Raw genomic sequence first — 16,784 nt, 5'->3', positions numbered from 1 at the left:
AATTGCTCGTTACTAGTATATAGAAATACACTTGATTTTTGTATACTGACTTTATCCTGCACCCTTGCTAAATTCATTTATGAGACTCCTTAGAATTTTCCATATACATGATCAAGTTGTCTGAATAAAGAGAATCTCACTTCTTTCTAACCATTTGGGCTTTACCTCTTTTCCCCGTCTTAGTGAACTGGTGGCAACCTCTAGTACAACATTGAATAGAAATAAGAAGAGCAGGTACGTTTTTTCATTCTCAGGGGGAAAGAAATCAGTCTTTCACCATTAAGTATGATGTGAGCTGTAGGTCTTTTCTAGATGCTCTCTACCATAGTGAGAATACTTCATTTTCTAGGAGTTCTTATCAGGAATAGTGCTGAATTTTTCCTAAAATTCTTTTTGCATATATCTTACTATTTTCCTTTTCAGTTTATTGATATAATAGATTACATGGTTTTTCAAATATTTAGCCAACCTGTATTCACATCTTTAAAAAAGGTTATTATCCTTTTTTATATATTGCTGGATTCAATTTGATAATATTTTGTTAAAGATTTTTACATCTATATTGGTTATGTATATTGGTCTGTAGTTTCCTTTTTTTTGGAAATTATTTGTCTGGTTTTCAAGTCAGGGTAAAGCTGATCTCATAAAATAAGTTGAGACATCTTCCTTTTACCTCTGTTTTTTGAAAAAGTTGGTGTTAAGATTGTATTAGTTCTTCTTAAATATATGATAGAATGAACCAGGGAGGCTCTCTGGGCCTAGAGTTTTCTTTGTGGGGAAGTTTTACAGATTCACAATTCTTAAATAGAAATAGTGCCATTTTTCTGGCCGGGCGCGGTGCCTCACGCCTGTAATCCCAGCACTTCGGGAGGCCGAGGCAGATGGATCACGAGGTCAGGAGATCGAGACCACAGTGAAACCCTGTCTCTACTAAAAATACAAAAAAACTAGCCAGGCATGGTGGCGGCGCCTGTAGTCCCAGCTACTAGGGAGGCTGAGGCAGGAGAATGGCGTGAACCCGGGAGGCGGAGCTTGCAGTGAGCTGAGATTGCGCCACTGCACTCCAGCCTGGGTGACAGAGCGAGACTCCGTCTCAAAAAAAAAAAAAAAAAAAAAAAAAGAAATAGTGCCATTTTTCTATTTCTTCTTGAGTCACTTTCTGTAATTCAAGGAATTTGTTCATTTTACCTAACTTGTCAAAATTTTACACATAAAGTTATTCATAATACTCCCTTCTTTTTCTAAAATGAACTTTCATTTTGAAATATTTTTAGATTTATGGAAAAGTTACAAAGATAGTACAAAGAAGACCCATATTCTCCTTACCCAGTTTCAGTTTCCCGTAAACAGGGGTGTCCAAGGGAGAGAATGCAGTCATGGGTTCTTAGTTTGTTTCTGGTCGGGCCAGCAAAGCCCCTTCCTCATCCCTCTTTTCCACTTATCACTAGAGAGAGAAACTAAAAGCTATGGCTTCAGGCTGCTAAAAGCCTAAAACAGAACAGCCACAACAACAAAGTGGGGTAGGTTGGACAAGCTTGCATATCTTAGATTACCACCATACATTTGTCAAAACTAAGAAACTAACAATGGCACATTGGTATTAACTAAACTCCAGACTTCATTGTGATTTCACCAGTTTTCCATTCATGTTATTTTTCTATCCCAGGATCCAACCCAGGATCCTACATTACATTTAGTTGTCATGTCTCCTTAGTGTCCTCTGGCTTAGAACAGTTTCTTTGTCTTTCCTTTGCTATGACCTTGACAATTGTGAGAAACGCTGGTCCAGTATTTTGTAGAACAGCAGTCCCCCAACCTTTTTGGCACCAGGGACCAGTTTTGTGGGAGACAATGTTTTCATGGACTAGTGGGGTGGTGGGGAGGTGCAAGGGAGGATGGTTTTGGGATGCAACTGTTCCACCTCAGATGATCAGGCATTAGATTCTCATAAGGAGCACACAACCTACATCCCTTGCATACGCAGTTCACAACAGAGTTCACGCTCCTTTGAGAATCTAATGCCACTGCTGATCTGACAGGAGGTGGGGTACTCAGGTGGTAATGCTCACTCGCTGCTTACCTCCTACTGTGTGGCTGGGTTCCGAACAGGCCATGAACTGGCATCAATCCGCAGACCAGGGGTTGGGGACCCCTGTTGTAGAATGTTCCCAAATTTGAGTCTCTCAGAAGTTTCTGCCATGATTAGAGTGGATTTTTGGAAAGAATACCACAGAGGTGAAGTATCCTCATTACATCACATCAGTGGTTATATGATATCCACATGACATCACTGGTGATGTTAAAATTGATCGTTTGGTTAAGGTAGTGTCTGCCAGTTTCTCCACTGAAGTTACTCCTTTTCTCTTTACACACACAGTTTTTTAGGAATAAATACATTCTAGCCCACACCCAAGTAGGGTCAAGGGGTGATTAAGCTCCTTCTCCTGGATAGGACAGTATTTACAAGTATTATTTGGTATACTTCTATAAGGATGATTTGTTTCTTTGCCCCCAACTCTCTTTAGATTAGCGTTTGGCTGGCATATCTTTCCTATCCTTTTATTTTTAATCTATTTGACTCTTCATATTTAAAGTAGAATTCTTATAGAAAGCATACAATTGGGTCTTGCTTTTCTACATGATAACCTCTGTAAATTGGAGTGTCTACACAATGTATAGACACTATCATCTTGCTAACTTTTCTATTTGTTCCATCTGTTGTCATGTTTACTCTTTCCCCACAAAATGTTTTGGACCTTCAATATTGGCTTATTAGCTATATATATCTGTCTTATTTTTTCCTCCCTTAGTGGCCCGTGTAAGGTTTACAATATAAAACTTTAACTCAATACAGTCTACCTTCAAATAACATTATTTTTTATGCCAGTTTTTGTATAGAGGTAACATAACAACCTTTAAACAGAACATTTCTATTCTCCACGCACTACTGGTATTATTACCAGCAGAATATCTCCACTGGTATTATTTTTACTTTTAGAAATTAAAAATGAGAAAATAAGTTTCTTACATGTACCCATATATTTACTATTTCTGGTTCTTTTCACTTCCTTACAGTTCAAATTTCCCTATAATATCACTCCCCACCCCCCAAGAACTTCTTTTAACATTTATTGTAGAGCAGGTCAGCTGACAATGATTTCTCCTATTTTTTATCTGTTCGAAAAAGTCTTAGTTTTGCCTTCTTTTTTTTTTTTGAGATGGATTCTCGCCCTGTTTCCCAGGCTGGAGTACAGTGGCACAATCTCAGCTCACTGAAACCTCTGCCTCCTGGGTTCAAGCAATTCTCCCACCTCAGCCTCCTGAGTAGCTGGGATTATAGGTACCCGCCATCATGCCCAGCTAATTTTTGTATTTTTGTAGATATGGGGTTTCACCACGTTGGCCAGGCTAGTCTTGAACTCCTGATCTCAGGTGATCCACCTGCCTCAGTGCTTTCATTTTTGAAGGATATTTTCACTGGATATAGAATTCTGGGTTGATAAAAATTATCTTTCATTACTTTAAAAATGTCATTCCATTGTCTTCTGCCTTAAATGGTTTCTGGCAATAAGTCTACTATAATTACTTCTCATATCTTTTTCTCTCTGGTTAATTTAAACTTTTCTTGGTTTTAAGCAATTAATCAAAATGTATCTTTGTGTGGTTTTGTTTGGGTCCATTGTGTTTCAAGTTTATTGAGCTTCTTGGAGCTCTGAGTATTATTTCATCAAAATTGAAAAAAAAATCCGCTATACTCTTTTAAAATATTTTTTCTAGTCTTTCCTCACCTTCCTTACCTTCTGGGACTCCAGCTGCAAGTATATTAGCCCTCTTGATATTATGCTATAGGGTCACTGGGTTTTGTTAACTTTTTCCAGTCTTTTTCCTTTCTTAGCTTTACACTGAGGAGTTTTTATTGATATATCTTCAAATTCACTGATGTTTTATTCAGTGGTATCTCATATCCTCTTAGTCCCATAAGTGATTTTTTTTTCATTCTAGGTGTATTTGTTGCTTATAGATGTTCCCTTTCATTTTAAAATATCTTCCATTTCTCCCTTCATTTAATCAGGTCTTCCTTTAAATTCATGAATATATTTATAGTCTTCATAAAATCTACTTTAAAGTCTTTATCTGCTAGTTCTATCTTATCTGTCACTTCTGAGTCTGTTTCTATTGACTAATTTTCCTCTTGTTACGGGTGACATTTTCCTCATTCTCAACGTGTCTTGCACTTTTTAAATAAGATGTTAGATACTGTGAATGTTATGTTATCGAATATTGGATTTTGTTGCCTTCTTTTAAAGAGGGTTGAAGTTTATTTTGACACAAGGTTAGATTTATTGCACATCAGATTGATCTTTTAAAGACTTAATAAAAAAGAAATAGGTTTGTTTAAAACTTTTTATCGAAGTTTAACATGCACACATAAAAATGCACACATTGGTGCTCAGCTTGACGAATTCATCCCCATGTAACTGGCACTCACATTAAAATCCAGCACATTTTAGGACCCCTAAAGCCCTCTCTTATGCCTCTCAAAGCTTAATTTTAAGCTCTTTCAGGGTAGGGCTAAAATGATCTTTACTCTATAGCTAATTTAGATGTACTATCAAGTCATGCCCTACTGGTGTCTCTTATCATTGTCCTGAACGATCAACAAGATCTCTGACTCTGGTTGGTCAGAACTTGCAGGATTCCTAGACTTGTGTGAGCTCTGAGAACTGTTCATCTTATAGTCTCCTGTCAGGAGTTTTACCCTACATGTGGACAGATTAGTCTTCAGCAGGTTTGTTAATTCAGGTTTCTGGAGCTCTTCGCTGATTAGCTCCCTCCTATCTGATACTCTTACCTGTAAATTTAAACCATCTCCTCTTCAAACTGTTCTTTAACCTTTCAGCTCCCCAAGACTGTTGTGCTTTGCTGGGGATTCCCCTTCTAGTACCAGTATCCACAAAATGCCTCAAGGCAGAAAGCCAGTGGGATAGTAGGCCTCACCTCACTGGCTTCCTTTCACTCAGGGATAACAATCTTGTCTTGTCTGCTGTCCAACATGTGAAAACAGCTGTTTTCATATTTGCCCAGAGTTTTAATTGTTAATTGTGGGAGGATTAATCCAGTTCCAATTATTCTATCATGGCTGGAGAGCAGTGGTGCAATCACAGCTCACTGCAAACTTGAATTCTTGGCCTCAAGCAATCCTTCTGCCTCAGACTCCCAAAATGCTGGGATTATAGGCATGAGCCACTATGTCTGGCCCAAAGCCCCTTTTAATAAAATTTCTAGCATAGATGCCATGTTTTACAATATTTCATCTACCATAATAACCCAATCCATATGTGCCTTCTATCCTTCCATCTATCTATTCAGTGGCTGCTAGATCCTTGGAAAACAAAGATGAATAAAACTCAATTACTGCTCCCCCAAAAAACTCACAAGTAAAAGGGAAATGGGTAATAAATCAGTACACTTAAACAAGGTACACAGGGGCTGTGGGGACAGAGAAAGATATGGTCAAATCTATGTGAAGGTCAGAAAAGATTCTGTGTGTGTAAGTGTGTGTGTGTGCGTGTGTGTATGTGTGTGTGTGAGATTAAATACTTGAGAGCAGGTCTTGAAGAGTAAGAGATTAATAGATGAGGTAAGACATTGGGACAAAAGAAATGCTGTACACAAAGCATGAAGTTATGAAACAACATGTAAATTTGGGACAACCGTTAACAGTTTTAAAAACCTGCAGTACAGAGTTTAAAGCAGGGAGGGGAGAGAAACACAGCTATGGGAAAACAAAAACAGGGGGATATCATGAAGGAGGCCTGAATGCCATGCTGATCATAATTCACATCCGTAATTCATCATCATCAGCTACTGTCGATTGTGCTGATAGATGTTTTAAATATATTATATATATTACATTTAATTCTCAAACAACCTTATACGGAAATTAAGGCTTAGGGAGCTGAAGTAATTTTGCCCAAGATCACACGGACATGAAGTGAGGAAGTCAGGATGTGAAAACAGGTCTGTTTGATTTCAAAGCCAACAAAGGGAAGTTGCCTTGAATCTCTAGGTAACGGGAAGTTATAGGAGAATTTTTTTGTCCTTAAATGTTTTTTTGAAAAATTACATTCACTGATGGAATAGTTTTAGGTAGGTGGGAAATGGAGTTTATGTTTTTAGAAAGGTCACCCTGGGGCATGAGGAGGAAAGATTGGAGGGATGAGGCTGGAGTCAATGAACCAGTCTTGAGTCTGCTGCTAATAATGCAGGAGGAAAATAAAAGCTTAGATTAGGTGGTGTTTAGGAGGGATGAGGAAGAGGATGTGGATTTACCAAATGCTTAAGAAGCAGAATCTGTCAGAGTAAACACACAGCTTTGGCAAAACGGGAGACTTTAAGGTCAATGATGGATAGGCTGATACACTAAAATTACCAGGTCCTATGCTAAATGCAGGGGACACAAAGACAGGCAGGGCATGATTTCTCCTCTTGATAGCTCATGTAGCATCACAGAATCAAAGCTGTGAATTCCACTGAAATACAATAAATACCTTACAGACCACATCCCCCCCATTACAATCTTCAGAATCCTTAATGAGAGGCCCAAGCTGGAAACCACTGCTGCAGAACATTCTCAACCCTGTTACAAACCAGCTTGCATAGAGGAGGTCCCATTTGTGCAGGCTGAGACTGTCAGGACATGGAGGTTATTAACTGTCCTCCAACCTTGCCTATAATTATCAGCAACAATTTTATTAAAAACAAATGCAGGTACCATTTCTTGAACACCGACAACATGCAAGCACTGTGCCAGGCATTTGATAATCATTACCATAACTGTTTGCCATAATAATCCTGAGAGCAGGCCTGGTACTCCTCTTTTAATGTGGAAAACTGAGGCTCAAAGAGGGAAAATAACTCACCCAAGTTACTTTGATTCCCCGAGGCTACCTTACTTGTCATTTAAAAGGCATCTTGGAATTTGCCATCTTCAGAAAGACTCCATTATCCTCCCCAAAATTTTGTTACTCTGTCTCCTGGGCCCTTCTGTGCCCGATTTCTATTTCCCTGTGGTCCCTATTATGCTACACTGTAATGGATATGTAATTGACATATCTGTTTCCCTTACTGACATACAGTCTTTGAAGATCTGCTTTCTCTTTGCTGCTCAGTGCCAGCACAGGGTCAGAGCAGTGCAGGTGGGACCAGTCAGTCCACTCCATGGTTTCTGAGCTGCCAGTCACTCATCTCATGCTGCCACAGGGCCCTTGGCCATTTCCTGCACCTGACAGACCTCAGGTTCACTTCCCACATTCACTAGGCAGTTGCCAGGTCCATGCCTAAGATATCCATGGCTTCAAGAGGTGCTCGACCACTGAAGGGAAACAGGGATGGGAGCCTCACATTCCTTGGACCAAAAGAACTCAAATTATAGCTAGTAGGCCCTAGGGTACCAACCATGTACTCTGTCCTGACATGATTCTCACACCTTATAGGTCCTCCTGCCTGTCTCACACTTTAATTTTTCCTAAGTTCTGTCGTCTCTTGCTGCCTCAGAGGGAGGCGGGATACACAGAGTAGAGGCAGCACAGACTGGGGGTCCAATCTCAGCCGTGCCCCTAATCACCTACAGGATTTAAGGCAAGGCACATGCTCTCTGAAGTTCTCTCCTCTCTGTAGAAGGGAGAGATCACCTGTTCCACAGGGCTACAATACTGTCATTCAGGATGAATGACATCCTAAATGCAGAAGACACCTAGTAGGGCAAAGGGGCCACGTGGGCTCTGTAGACCCACAGGGTTGAGTTCACGCCTTGGCTCCACCTCTCTCTAGCTCTGTGGGTCAAGCAGGAGTAAGGAAAAGACCATCCTCAGAGTGGCATGAAGAGTCAATGAGAGGTCAATGACAGGAGCTCAGTGCAATAAGCCAGTGAATGGCAGCCACTGCTGAATTATAAGTGGAGCACTGCTGTAGGGTACAAATGACTCCCCCAAAATCTCACAGTGAGTTAGGTGTAGAGAAGTTTGAAATACTCTTATGGCTGGGCACAGTGGCTCATGCTTGTAATCCCAGCACTTTGGGAGGCTGAGATGGGCAGATTGCTTGAGCTCAGGAGTATGAGACCAGCCTGGGAAACACAGCAAGACTCTGTCTCTATAAAAAGTAGCGGGGCATGGTGGCATGTGCCTATAGTCCCAGCTACTTGGGAGAATGAGGTAGGAGGATTGATTGAGCCCAGGAGGCAGAGGCTGCAGTGAGCTAAGATAGTGCACCGCACTCCAGCCTGGGTGACAGAGCCAGATGCTGTTTCAAAAAAAAAAAAAAAAAAAAAAAAAGGAAAGAAATTATCCTGCAAGACATTCATCAACAAATAGCAATCCTTTCAGAACAGCTACCCACAGGGTGCCACTGGGGCTCCTGGCAGTGATGGTGCATCAATGCCCACCAGGTAAAACACTCCCCCGACCAGGACACATATGAGCACCACATGGCCAGGAACAACAACCCCTTTCACTCTGGAAGTCAGGATAATTCTACAGATCTTCTTGCAGGCAGAGCTACGGAGGCCAAAGCAGAAAAGACAAAATCATACTTGCTGGTGAGGCCCAATCCTCACTGGCATGGACAAGGGGAGAATGGGTCTACCTCACACAGCTGCCTACAGGGCTGCTCCAAGTAGCAACAGGAGACAGGTATATAGGCAGATGTTAGTGTGGCAAATGTGGCAGCCAATTACTTTTTGCTCAATAGAACCCACATTCTGTGTAGACCTGAGGCAACAAAGTGTGACGCAGAGGGTGCACAGCTACACTGAGAGCACTGGCACCTGATACTCTACTATGCAGGGAAAAGGCTGTTTGATGATGGTCTAGGAAAAAAATGTAAGTTTGAAGTACCCCAAATTGTTCACACTGAAAACCCCGCCAGCTGCCTTCTGTGGTGTTACTCGGAGGGAGCTGTCCTGATCTCTAGAGGTGGCAATGTGCTGGGGAGAGGTGGCGAGACCCTCAGAGGAGAGGTCTAGACACTAAGGTTGCTTCACAGTCTTTCTTATAAAAGTTCAAGAGCAAAATAGACTCAAAAAGTAAACCACCTTATAACTTTCTTTCTTTTTTTTTTTTGGAGATGGAGACCATGTTAGCCAGGATGGTCTCGCTCTCCGGAACTCATGATCCGCCACATCGGCCTCCCAAAGTGCTGGGATTACAGGCGTGGGCCCTAACTTTCTATCTTTTTTTTTCGAGACGGAGTCAGTCTCACTCTGTCACCCAGGCTGGAGTGCAGTGGGCACAATCTCAGCTCAATGCAAGCTCCACCTCCCGGGTTCAAGTGATTCTCCTGCCTCAGCCTCCCGAGTAGCTGGGATTATAGGCATGCGCCACCATGCCTGGCTAATTTTTGTATTTTTAGTAGAGACGGGGTTTCACCATGTTGACCAGGCTGGTCTTGAACTCCTGACCTCAAGTGATCCACCCGCCTCGGCCTCCCAAAGTGCTGGGATTACAGGTGTGAGCCCCTGCACCTGGTCACCTTCTAACTTTCTACACTGAGACAAAGGTTTCAATGGAGAAACAAACTGCAGTTCTCAGGTCACAGGAAAACCTTGGCTATTTCCTCTCCTTCCCCATTTCCCAAAGTCACGTTCATTTCTTTGCAGGAGCTCACAGAAGTTAGATCCTCGCGAGCTCAGATACCTACCACATCATTTGGGAGGCTCTGGAGGTCATCGAAGGGGGTTTCCAGGGTGTTGGTGTCCACATTCAGGATCACAACATCATCCAGGGCCATGTTTCTGACTTTCTGCAAGGAGAAAAAAATCCAGAAGAGAAGGTCATTGAGGTGCCATCAAGACACACTTCCCCTGCCTTCTCTGGGGAAGAGGCACAGAGAAGAAAAGTGACATTTGCCAAAGTCTTACTCTGCAGCAGGCCCAATGGTAGGAGGTTCACATTTGTTAGCTCACTGAACTCTCATAAAATCTCTGTGAGCTTGCATGATTATCCCCAAGTACCAGGAGTGAAAAGGGTTCACAGAGGCTCAGTAACATGCCCCAGGTCACAGAGCCAGAAAGTAAGAGGGATCATTACATCCCATCATCATTTTTCCCCTATACATTTAACAGACGCTGAGGTCAAAAGCTCTGGCCCCAGGAATGCTGATATATGGCTATGTTCTCATGATATCCCCATTCAATCCAGCCCCCTAACTTAACAAAGGCTACTTGCCCATCTCTCTTTTGGATCCTGTCATTCTTGGGCATGGAATATTGTGTGTGGCCTACTGTTAACACTTCCCTTAAATGCCAAGTAGGAAGGTCACACTTTCAGTTTGGTTCAATTTTCCACAGATATCCAGCTAGTAATGGCTCAGAAGCTCTGGCCATAAGCCATTATTCTATTGGCACAGTAATAGAAAGATGAGGGAAACTCATGCCTACAAGGTTTTCATGATTGGTGACAGGAGAAGGGATGAACGGACAATATGGAGAAAAAAAGAATCCTCCCCGCAATCTGGCAGCAATTCCCCATAGCCTGTGTGAGTCCAAGACAGGGTGTAGCCTGAGTTTCAAATTTTTAATCACACTACTTATCCACTACTAAGAATCCATCTTTGTGTTTCTCCTGCCTACCCGCCACTCCTGGTCCCATTCAATCCTCCCTCCCCATTACATATCAAGCACATTCCTTTTGAGTCCGAGGCTTTAGAACTATTGTCTTTATTTTATTTTGCATAGAAAGATCCTATCATTTGCTGTCTAAACTGGGATACATTTGGATGTGAAAGACCTCATCTTACACCAGGGCAACAGGCACACGATGGGACCTGTGGTCACTGCATATAAAGGATCAATTCCATTACTGGTCAACCTCTGAGCATGCTGCACATGGCTGTGCAGGTAGGCACTCCTCAGATGCCAACCACCTAAGCTAGGGCTGAAATCTGCCAACCCACGTGCCTGCTGAGTGGCACCAGTCGGGGAAAGGGGGCAGATGCCTTTTCCTAATTCACCCCAGAACACGGTGTAGGCTGGCAATGGAGGCAGACATCCAATGGCTGCTCAAGCTCCAGTTTCCAATGCCCTGGAAATGGACAAGTAGCATATACTAGAAGCTTCCTAGCTCTTGCTCTGTGCTTCACTCACCCTATTTCATTTAATTCTTACCAACCCCTGTAAAGTGGATGTTATTGCCCTCAATGTTCGAAACTTGAGGAAGATGAAGTTCAGCGCGCTGAGGTAAGAGGCAGAAGAAACCACAGGCCCGGCTGCCTCCCCAGGCCATGCTCTCTGCACTGCACCATCCACCTCCTCATCGTCAGACACCCACAGGGAGACTGACCTCCACATAGCCCTTGTCACTCTGAGCCCCAGCACCTCTCTGCCTCCCCTGTTGGGGTGTGGGCTCCTTCAGGGGCTCATCTGTGGCTCACCACTGCAAAATAACCAGCCCCTGACAACATGACTGACACCTGGTAAGTGCACATTAATATGGTTGACATTCACTCTCTTAAATCGCAGCCTCTAGGGCAGAACATGGTACCTAAGTAAACATTTCAAGATTCTTCCCAGCAGGAGGGTGGAGCCACGCTGGTCACAAGCCTCGTAGGGTTGAAAAAACACTCCCAGGCAGCAGAATCCTGGAACCTTTTCACTTAACACCATCAAAGCCTCCAACTCCTGCTATCCACTAACTTCTCCAGGCCTCTGGGGCTCGTCCACAAACCTATCCATCAATTTCTAAGTGCTTACTATGTGCTAAGAACCACAGAAGAGGGACACAATTGCTGATGTAGGAGTTTATTCTTTCCTCCAAACCCCAACACCCATTATTACCTGCTGCCTTATTTATAGGGTAAAAAGATATCAGCGAATGGAGAACTTTGATCATATTAGGTTGGTACAAAAGTAATTGCAGTTTTTACCAAAGTAACGGCAGAGAGTAATTACTTTTGCACCAACCTAATGATACGAAAAACAAGTTCGTATTTTACAGCGCTTTTGTTATTTGAAGCATAATCTCCATTTTACACAGAAGAACGCTGAGATTCACAGGGGATTGTCCAGGACTCCCTAGCTGCCTCACTCTGCAACCCAACAGGTCAAATGCCCAGCAGTGTGCTAGCAGGAAGGTACCAAAATAGCATCAACAGCCCTCCTTTTCACTGATGTCACACCTCAGGCTCACAGAGCACTGCCACACAGATGCTTTCATTCCATCCATGGGGCTGGAGGTGAGATATCATTATCCCCATTTCATAGATGAGTAACTGAGGCTCCAAGAAGTAGCTTGCCCAAGGTGATGTGTCTACTAATTGGCTTTGTCTGTAAAATTAAAATGCTAACTGTGGCCACCCTACTTCTCTCACTTCCCCCAGGGCTGCTGTGATGAGAGCAAACACACCCATAATGCTGGCCACACAGTAGGATGTAATAAATAGTGGCTATTATTACTACTTTTATAATACACACAATAGCCACAGTCAGTCTGGAAGGCTGTAGTGGCAATGGCCTGAGGGCAAAAATCCTTGGGGCCCCTTCTTGCTTGGTCTCTCACTTCAAAGGCTGCCTACAGTCACAGGAAACAGAATCAGAGAAGGACTCATAACATCCTGAAGGACGCGCCCACCTCCAGGACAGAGCAGAGGGCTGTGCACCCCAGAATCAACTACTTTGCCTCCTCTGACCTTCCAAACAGCCCCAAACAGAAGGCAGCAGGAGATGATGGCCATTGGAGAGAAGCCTCCAGGGCTGAAAGGCCCCGTGAATGGGATGTTGATTCTGGATCAGAATCAGGCCTTGTTTCTGCGTTCCCACTGGGCCCCAGCAGCACAGACCAGCCCTTGTAGGCTCTCCACCGCTGGGCTGGAATAGGCTTTTGATTTCTTCCCACTCCTGGCTGGAGGACTTGCCGGTTAAGCTGTGTGGAGTGTTTACTTTTTCAACAATGGCAGTAGGCTGAAGAATAGGAAAAAACCTGGCCCCTTTTTCTAACTTAGCAGGCCAGGGTCCCCTTAGTAACCAAAATGCCCCAAGCACCAGGCTCCAGGCAGGAGCTGGGGCGGCAGAGTTTCCTCTTGAAGGACAATGCTGCCCTCCTGGTGGCAAGGCCTCTTCCAAAAGGGCTGGCGTGGACTCAAGGGCCTTCCTGAAGCTCACTGTTCCCAAGGAAAGAATTGGAGCCCAGCTCGCCAGACAGTGCCCAGTCCCCCAAAGGATCAAGGCAACCAGGGGAATGAAGAAAGGCAAGAAACCCTCAAACTGGGGGTGGGGATGGGAAGCGCGGATGAGGAAGGAAGCCAGACCATCGCCAGGTGCCAGAGCCTCTCATCTTAACCACGCCGTCAGTCAGGGACACTAGCATCTCCACATGGGAACCAAGTGGGGGTGCAGAGAGGTCAAACAAGCTGCCCAAAGTCAGAGCTAGGGAGCGGCAGTCAACTTTTGAACGCAGTCTGACCCCAAAGCTGACTTTCTTCTGAAGATAGCCCTAATCCGATCACTCAGACATCAGAATGAGTATCTATCTGTTCAGGACACAGTTATATTAACACGCTCAGGGTCTGCTTTGTCTTACATAAAATACTACTTTCCTTTTTATCATAAAAGATAGGATGGGTGCGGTGGCTCACGCCTGTAATCTCAGCACTTTGGGAGGCCGAGACGGGCAGATCATGAAGTCAGGAGATCGAGACCATCCTGGCTAACACAGTGAAACCCCATCTCTACTAAAAATACAAAAAAATTAGTCGGGCGTATTGGCGGGCACCTGTAGTCCCAGCTACTCAGGAGGCTGAGGCAGGAGAATGGCATGAAACGGGAGGCGGAGCTTGCAGTGAGCCAAGATCGCTCCACTGCACTCCATCCTGGGTGACCAAGTGAGGCTCCATCTCAAAAAAAAAAAAAAAAAATTATAGATGCCTACTATTAAAAAAATGGGAAAGGCCGGGTATGGTGTCTCATGCTTGCAATCTCAGCACTTTGGGAGGCTGAGGCAGGTGGATTACCTGAGGTCTGGAGTTCAAGACCAGCCTGGCCAACATGGCAAAACCCTGTCTCTACTAAAAATACAAAAAATTACCCAGGTGTGGTGGTGGGTGTATGTAATCCCAGTTACTTGGGAGGCTGAGGCAGGAGAATCGCTTGGACCTGGGAGGCGGAGGTTGCAGTGAGCTGAGATGGTGCCACTGCACTCCAGCCTGGGTGACAAGAGTGAAACTCTCTGTCTAAAAAAAAAAGGGGGGGAAACACAGAAAAGTTTAAAGAAGAAAATTACAGTTACCCCAGTCCCTCCATTGGAGACAACGTTTTGGTCCATTTCCTTCCATATTCTCCCTTTCCTATGTGTTAAAGCAAAGTTGAAATAATTCTTTTTTTTTTTTTTTTTTTTTTTTTTTTTTTTTAAGTTGGTGTCTCACTCTGTTGCCAGGCTGGAGTGTAGTGGCATGATCTTGGCTCACTGCAACCTCTGCCTCCTGGGTTCAAGCTATTCTCATGCCTCTGCCTCCCGAGTAGCTGGGATTACAGGCATGCGCCACCACACCCAGCTAATTTTTGTATTTTTACTAGAGACGGGGTTTCACCATGTTGGCCAAAATGGTCTCCATCTCCTGACCTCGTGATCCACCCATCTCGGCCTCCCAAAGTGCTGGGATGGCAGGTGTGAGCCACTGTGTTTGGCCAGTTGAAATAATTCTTAACACTTCTGATTTTCTCCCTGATTCTGATATAAGCAGTGATCCACTTCATTAAGAACTTTGTGTAGATCATTACTAATTGTGGCAGCGTATCCTACTACATGGAAACAAACTCAACTAAGCCCCTTTTGTGGGATGTTATTTCCACTTTTGAAGAAATTACTGTATATAATATTGTCATGAAATCTGTAGGCATAAAGCTTTGTGCTTTAGGATGCATTCCTAGAAGTGGAATTTAGTTTCCACTTCTTAAAAAGTGTCCCTCTCAAATTCGACTTTGAGAGAGATATCTTTACTTCCAATTATTTTAAAGTCATTTTATCCACAGCTTGTGTTTCCTACTATAAGTGAAGAAAAATCAGCAAAGACACGAGCAGATGTCAAAATAGTCCTCCAAAAACCCTACCCAATTAAAACACTTACTAGTACCGCGGCACACCGAGACAGCTCTCCGGTAGCTTGTCCCACCAACACATTCCCTCTCTTTTTAGTTACAGCATATGCCAAAGCTCCTGCCAGCTGCAAACCCTTCCCCCCACCAGACTCTATAGGCTTTTTCTCAGAATGAAAAAAAAAAAAAAACAAAAAAACTGACATGCACACTGGCTTTCCAAATGGCATTTCTTACATAGAGAAACGCACACAAAAAATGGCACTTTCCCATATATATTGTTAATGAAGAATGTCTTCTTCTTTCTGCTTTGTCACAGACAGTCTGAACTTGACCCCTGCCTTTCAGGCCAGGAAAGGAAAAACCCGTAGTATGGGGGGTGGTCAGGGGCAGCGGAGAGGACACCAGCTCTAGTATTTCACCTCTGGCTTGTCCCTGACCAGGGGCTTACTGTAGGCAACTGACTTGACTGCATAAATCCTCCAGGTTTTCATCTGTAGAATGGAGATCATACCACCACCTATCTCACAGAGTCGTGTGAGGCTTTGATAGGCTAATGTATGTAAAAGATTCAGCATAATTCCCAGAATGGCCCTAACAGGTGCTCATCAGTTCTCTTGCTTGCCTGTCCCCTCTCCTCCAATGGTTCCTAGACCTCAGCCATCCTGGCTGGAGAGACTGAGGCAGCGGCAAGCCTCCCATGACCTGTGCTCCCCTACGGTTTATCTGCACAATTAGAATAACGTGTTGATGGTGAGTTACTTAGGTAGGTATCTGATTCCTTCCCTAGTCTACGGGCTTTTGGGGGTTGAGAATCAGATTTCTCTACTCTCAACTCCTACCCCAATATTTGCCCAAGAGCAGACAATTCATGAATGAATGAATGAATGAATGAATGAATGAATGAATGAGAGACGAGGCAGCAGAGCCTAGAGGTGAAGAACATAGATCCGAAGCCAATCTGGGTTCTAATTAATCTCTACCATCCACCAGCTGTGCCAACTTGGGCATGTCACTTAATCTTTCTGTGCCTCGGTTGTCTCCTTGATAAACAGGGGATAACAGTACCTACCTCACAGACTTGTGAGGATTCAGTGGGTTAATATTTTAAAGTACTTGGAGTAGTGCCTGGCACATGGGAAGTGCAAGATAAGTGTCTGTTAAATAAAAACACTTTTTTTGTGTTTGTTAAATAAAAACAAATGATCTTTGAGGGTGATGAAAATATTCTATATCTTTATTGTGGTGGTTTCATGATCATATAAAACTGTCAAAATGCGTTGAACCATATACTTTAAATGGATGGGTTGTGATAAATATACCCCAATGAAGGTATTCATTGAACCATATACTTTAAATGGATGAGTTGTGATAAATTATACCTTAATGAAGTTGATAAACACATTAGCACTCTCTCCAGAACACAGAATAAAACCACAGCCAACCATACAAGGTAAGAGTGTGTGAACAATGGTGAATGAATGCCATGCTACAAGGCGACTCTCCCCAGGGCCACCCCTCAGTGTACATTCCGATCTGTGGCTGTGTTTGGCTCCCTGTCCCCTTCCTTTTTCGTCTAGTCCAGGATTTTTAACTTTTTCAAGTCATGCCCTCTTAGGATAAACATAAAAAACCGATGTCCCTAGAGATTCTGATAGATTTCCCTATACAAAGGAGGGGGTCTGTTTAATAAACACTC

The 16,784-nt window shown here is 43.5% G+C and overlaps 1 protein-coding gene across 6 annotated transcripts in view; it reads right to left on the bottom strand.

Moving 5' to 3' along the window:
- Nucleotides 1-16,784, bottom strand: part of DENND1A (DENN domain containing 1A) — a 544,396-nt gene that overhangs the window by 190,645 nt on the left and 336,967 nt on the right. For all 6 annotated transcript variants that reach the window (XM_025359631.1, XM_025359633.1, XM_025359632.1 and 3 more), the window contains one exon: nucleotides 9,700-9,801. In XM_025359631.1, coding sequence (XP_025215416.1) covers nucleotides 9,700-9,801 — 102 coding nt within the window. The remainder of the gene's footprint in view (nucleotides 1-9,699; nucleotides 9,802-16,784) is intronic.

This window comes from Theropithecus gelada, chromosome 15, assembly GCF_003255815.1.
Source record: "Theropithecus gelada isolate Dixy chromosome 15, Tgel_1.0, whole genome shotgun sequence".
In the NCBI taxonomy this organism is placed as follows: Eukaryota; Metazoa; Chordata; class Mammalia; order Primates; family Cercopithecidae; genus Theropithecus; species Theropithecus gelada.
Note: the sequence above shows the minus strand (reverse complement) of the source record. Positions and strands in the feature narration are given on the sequence as shown.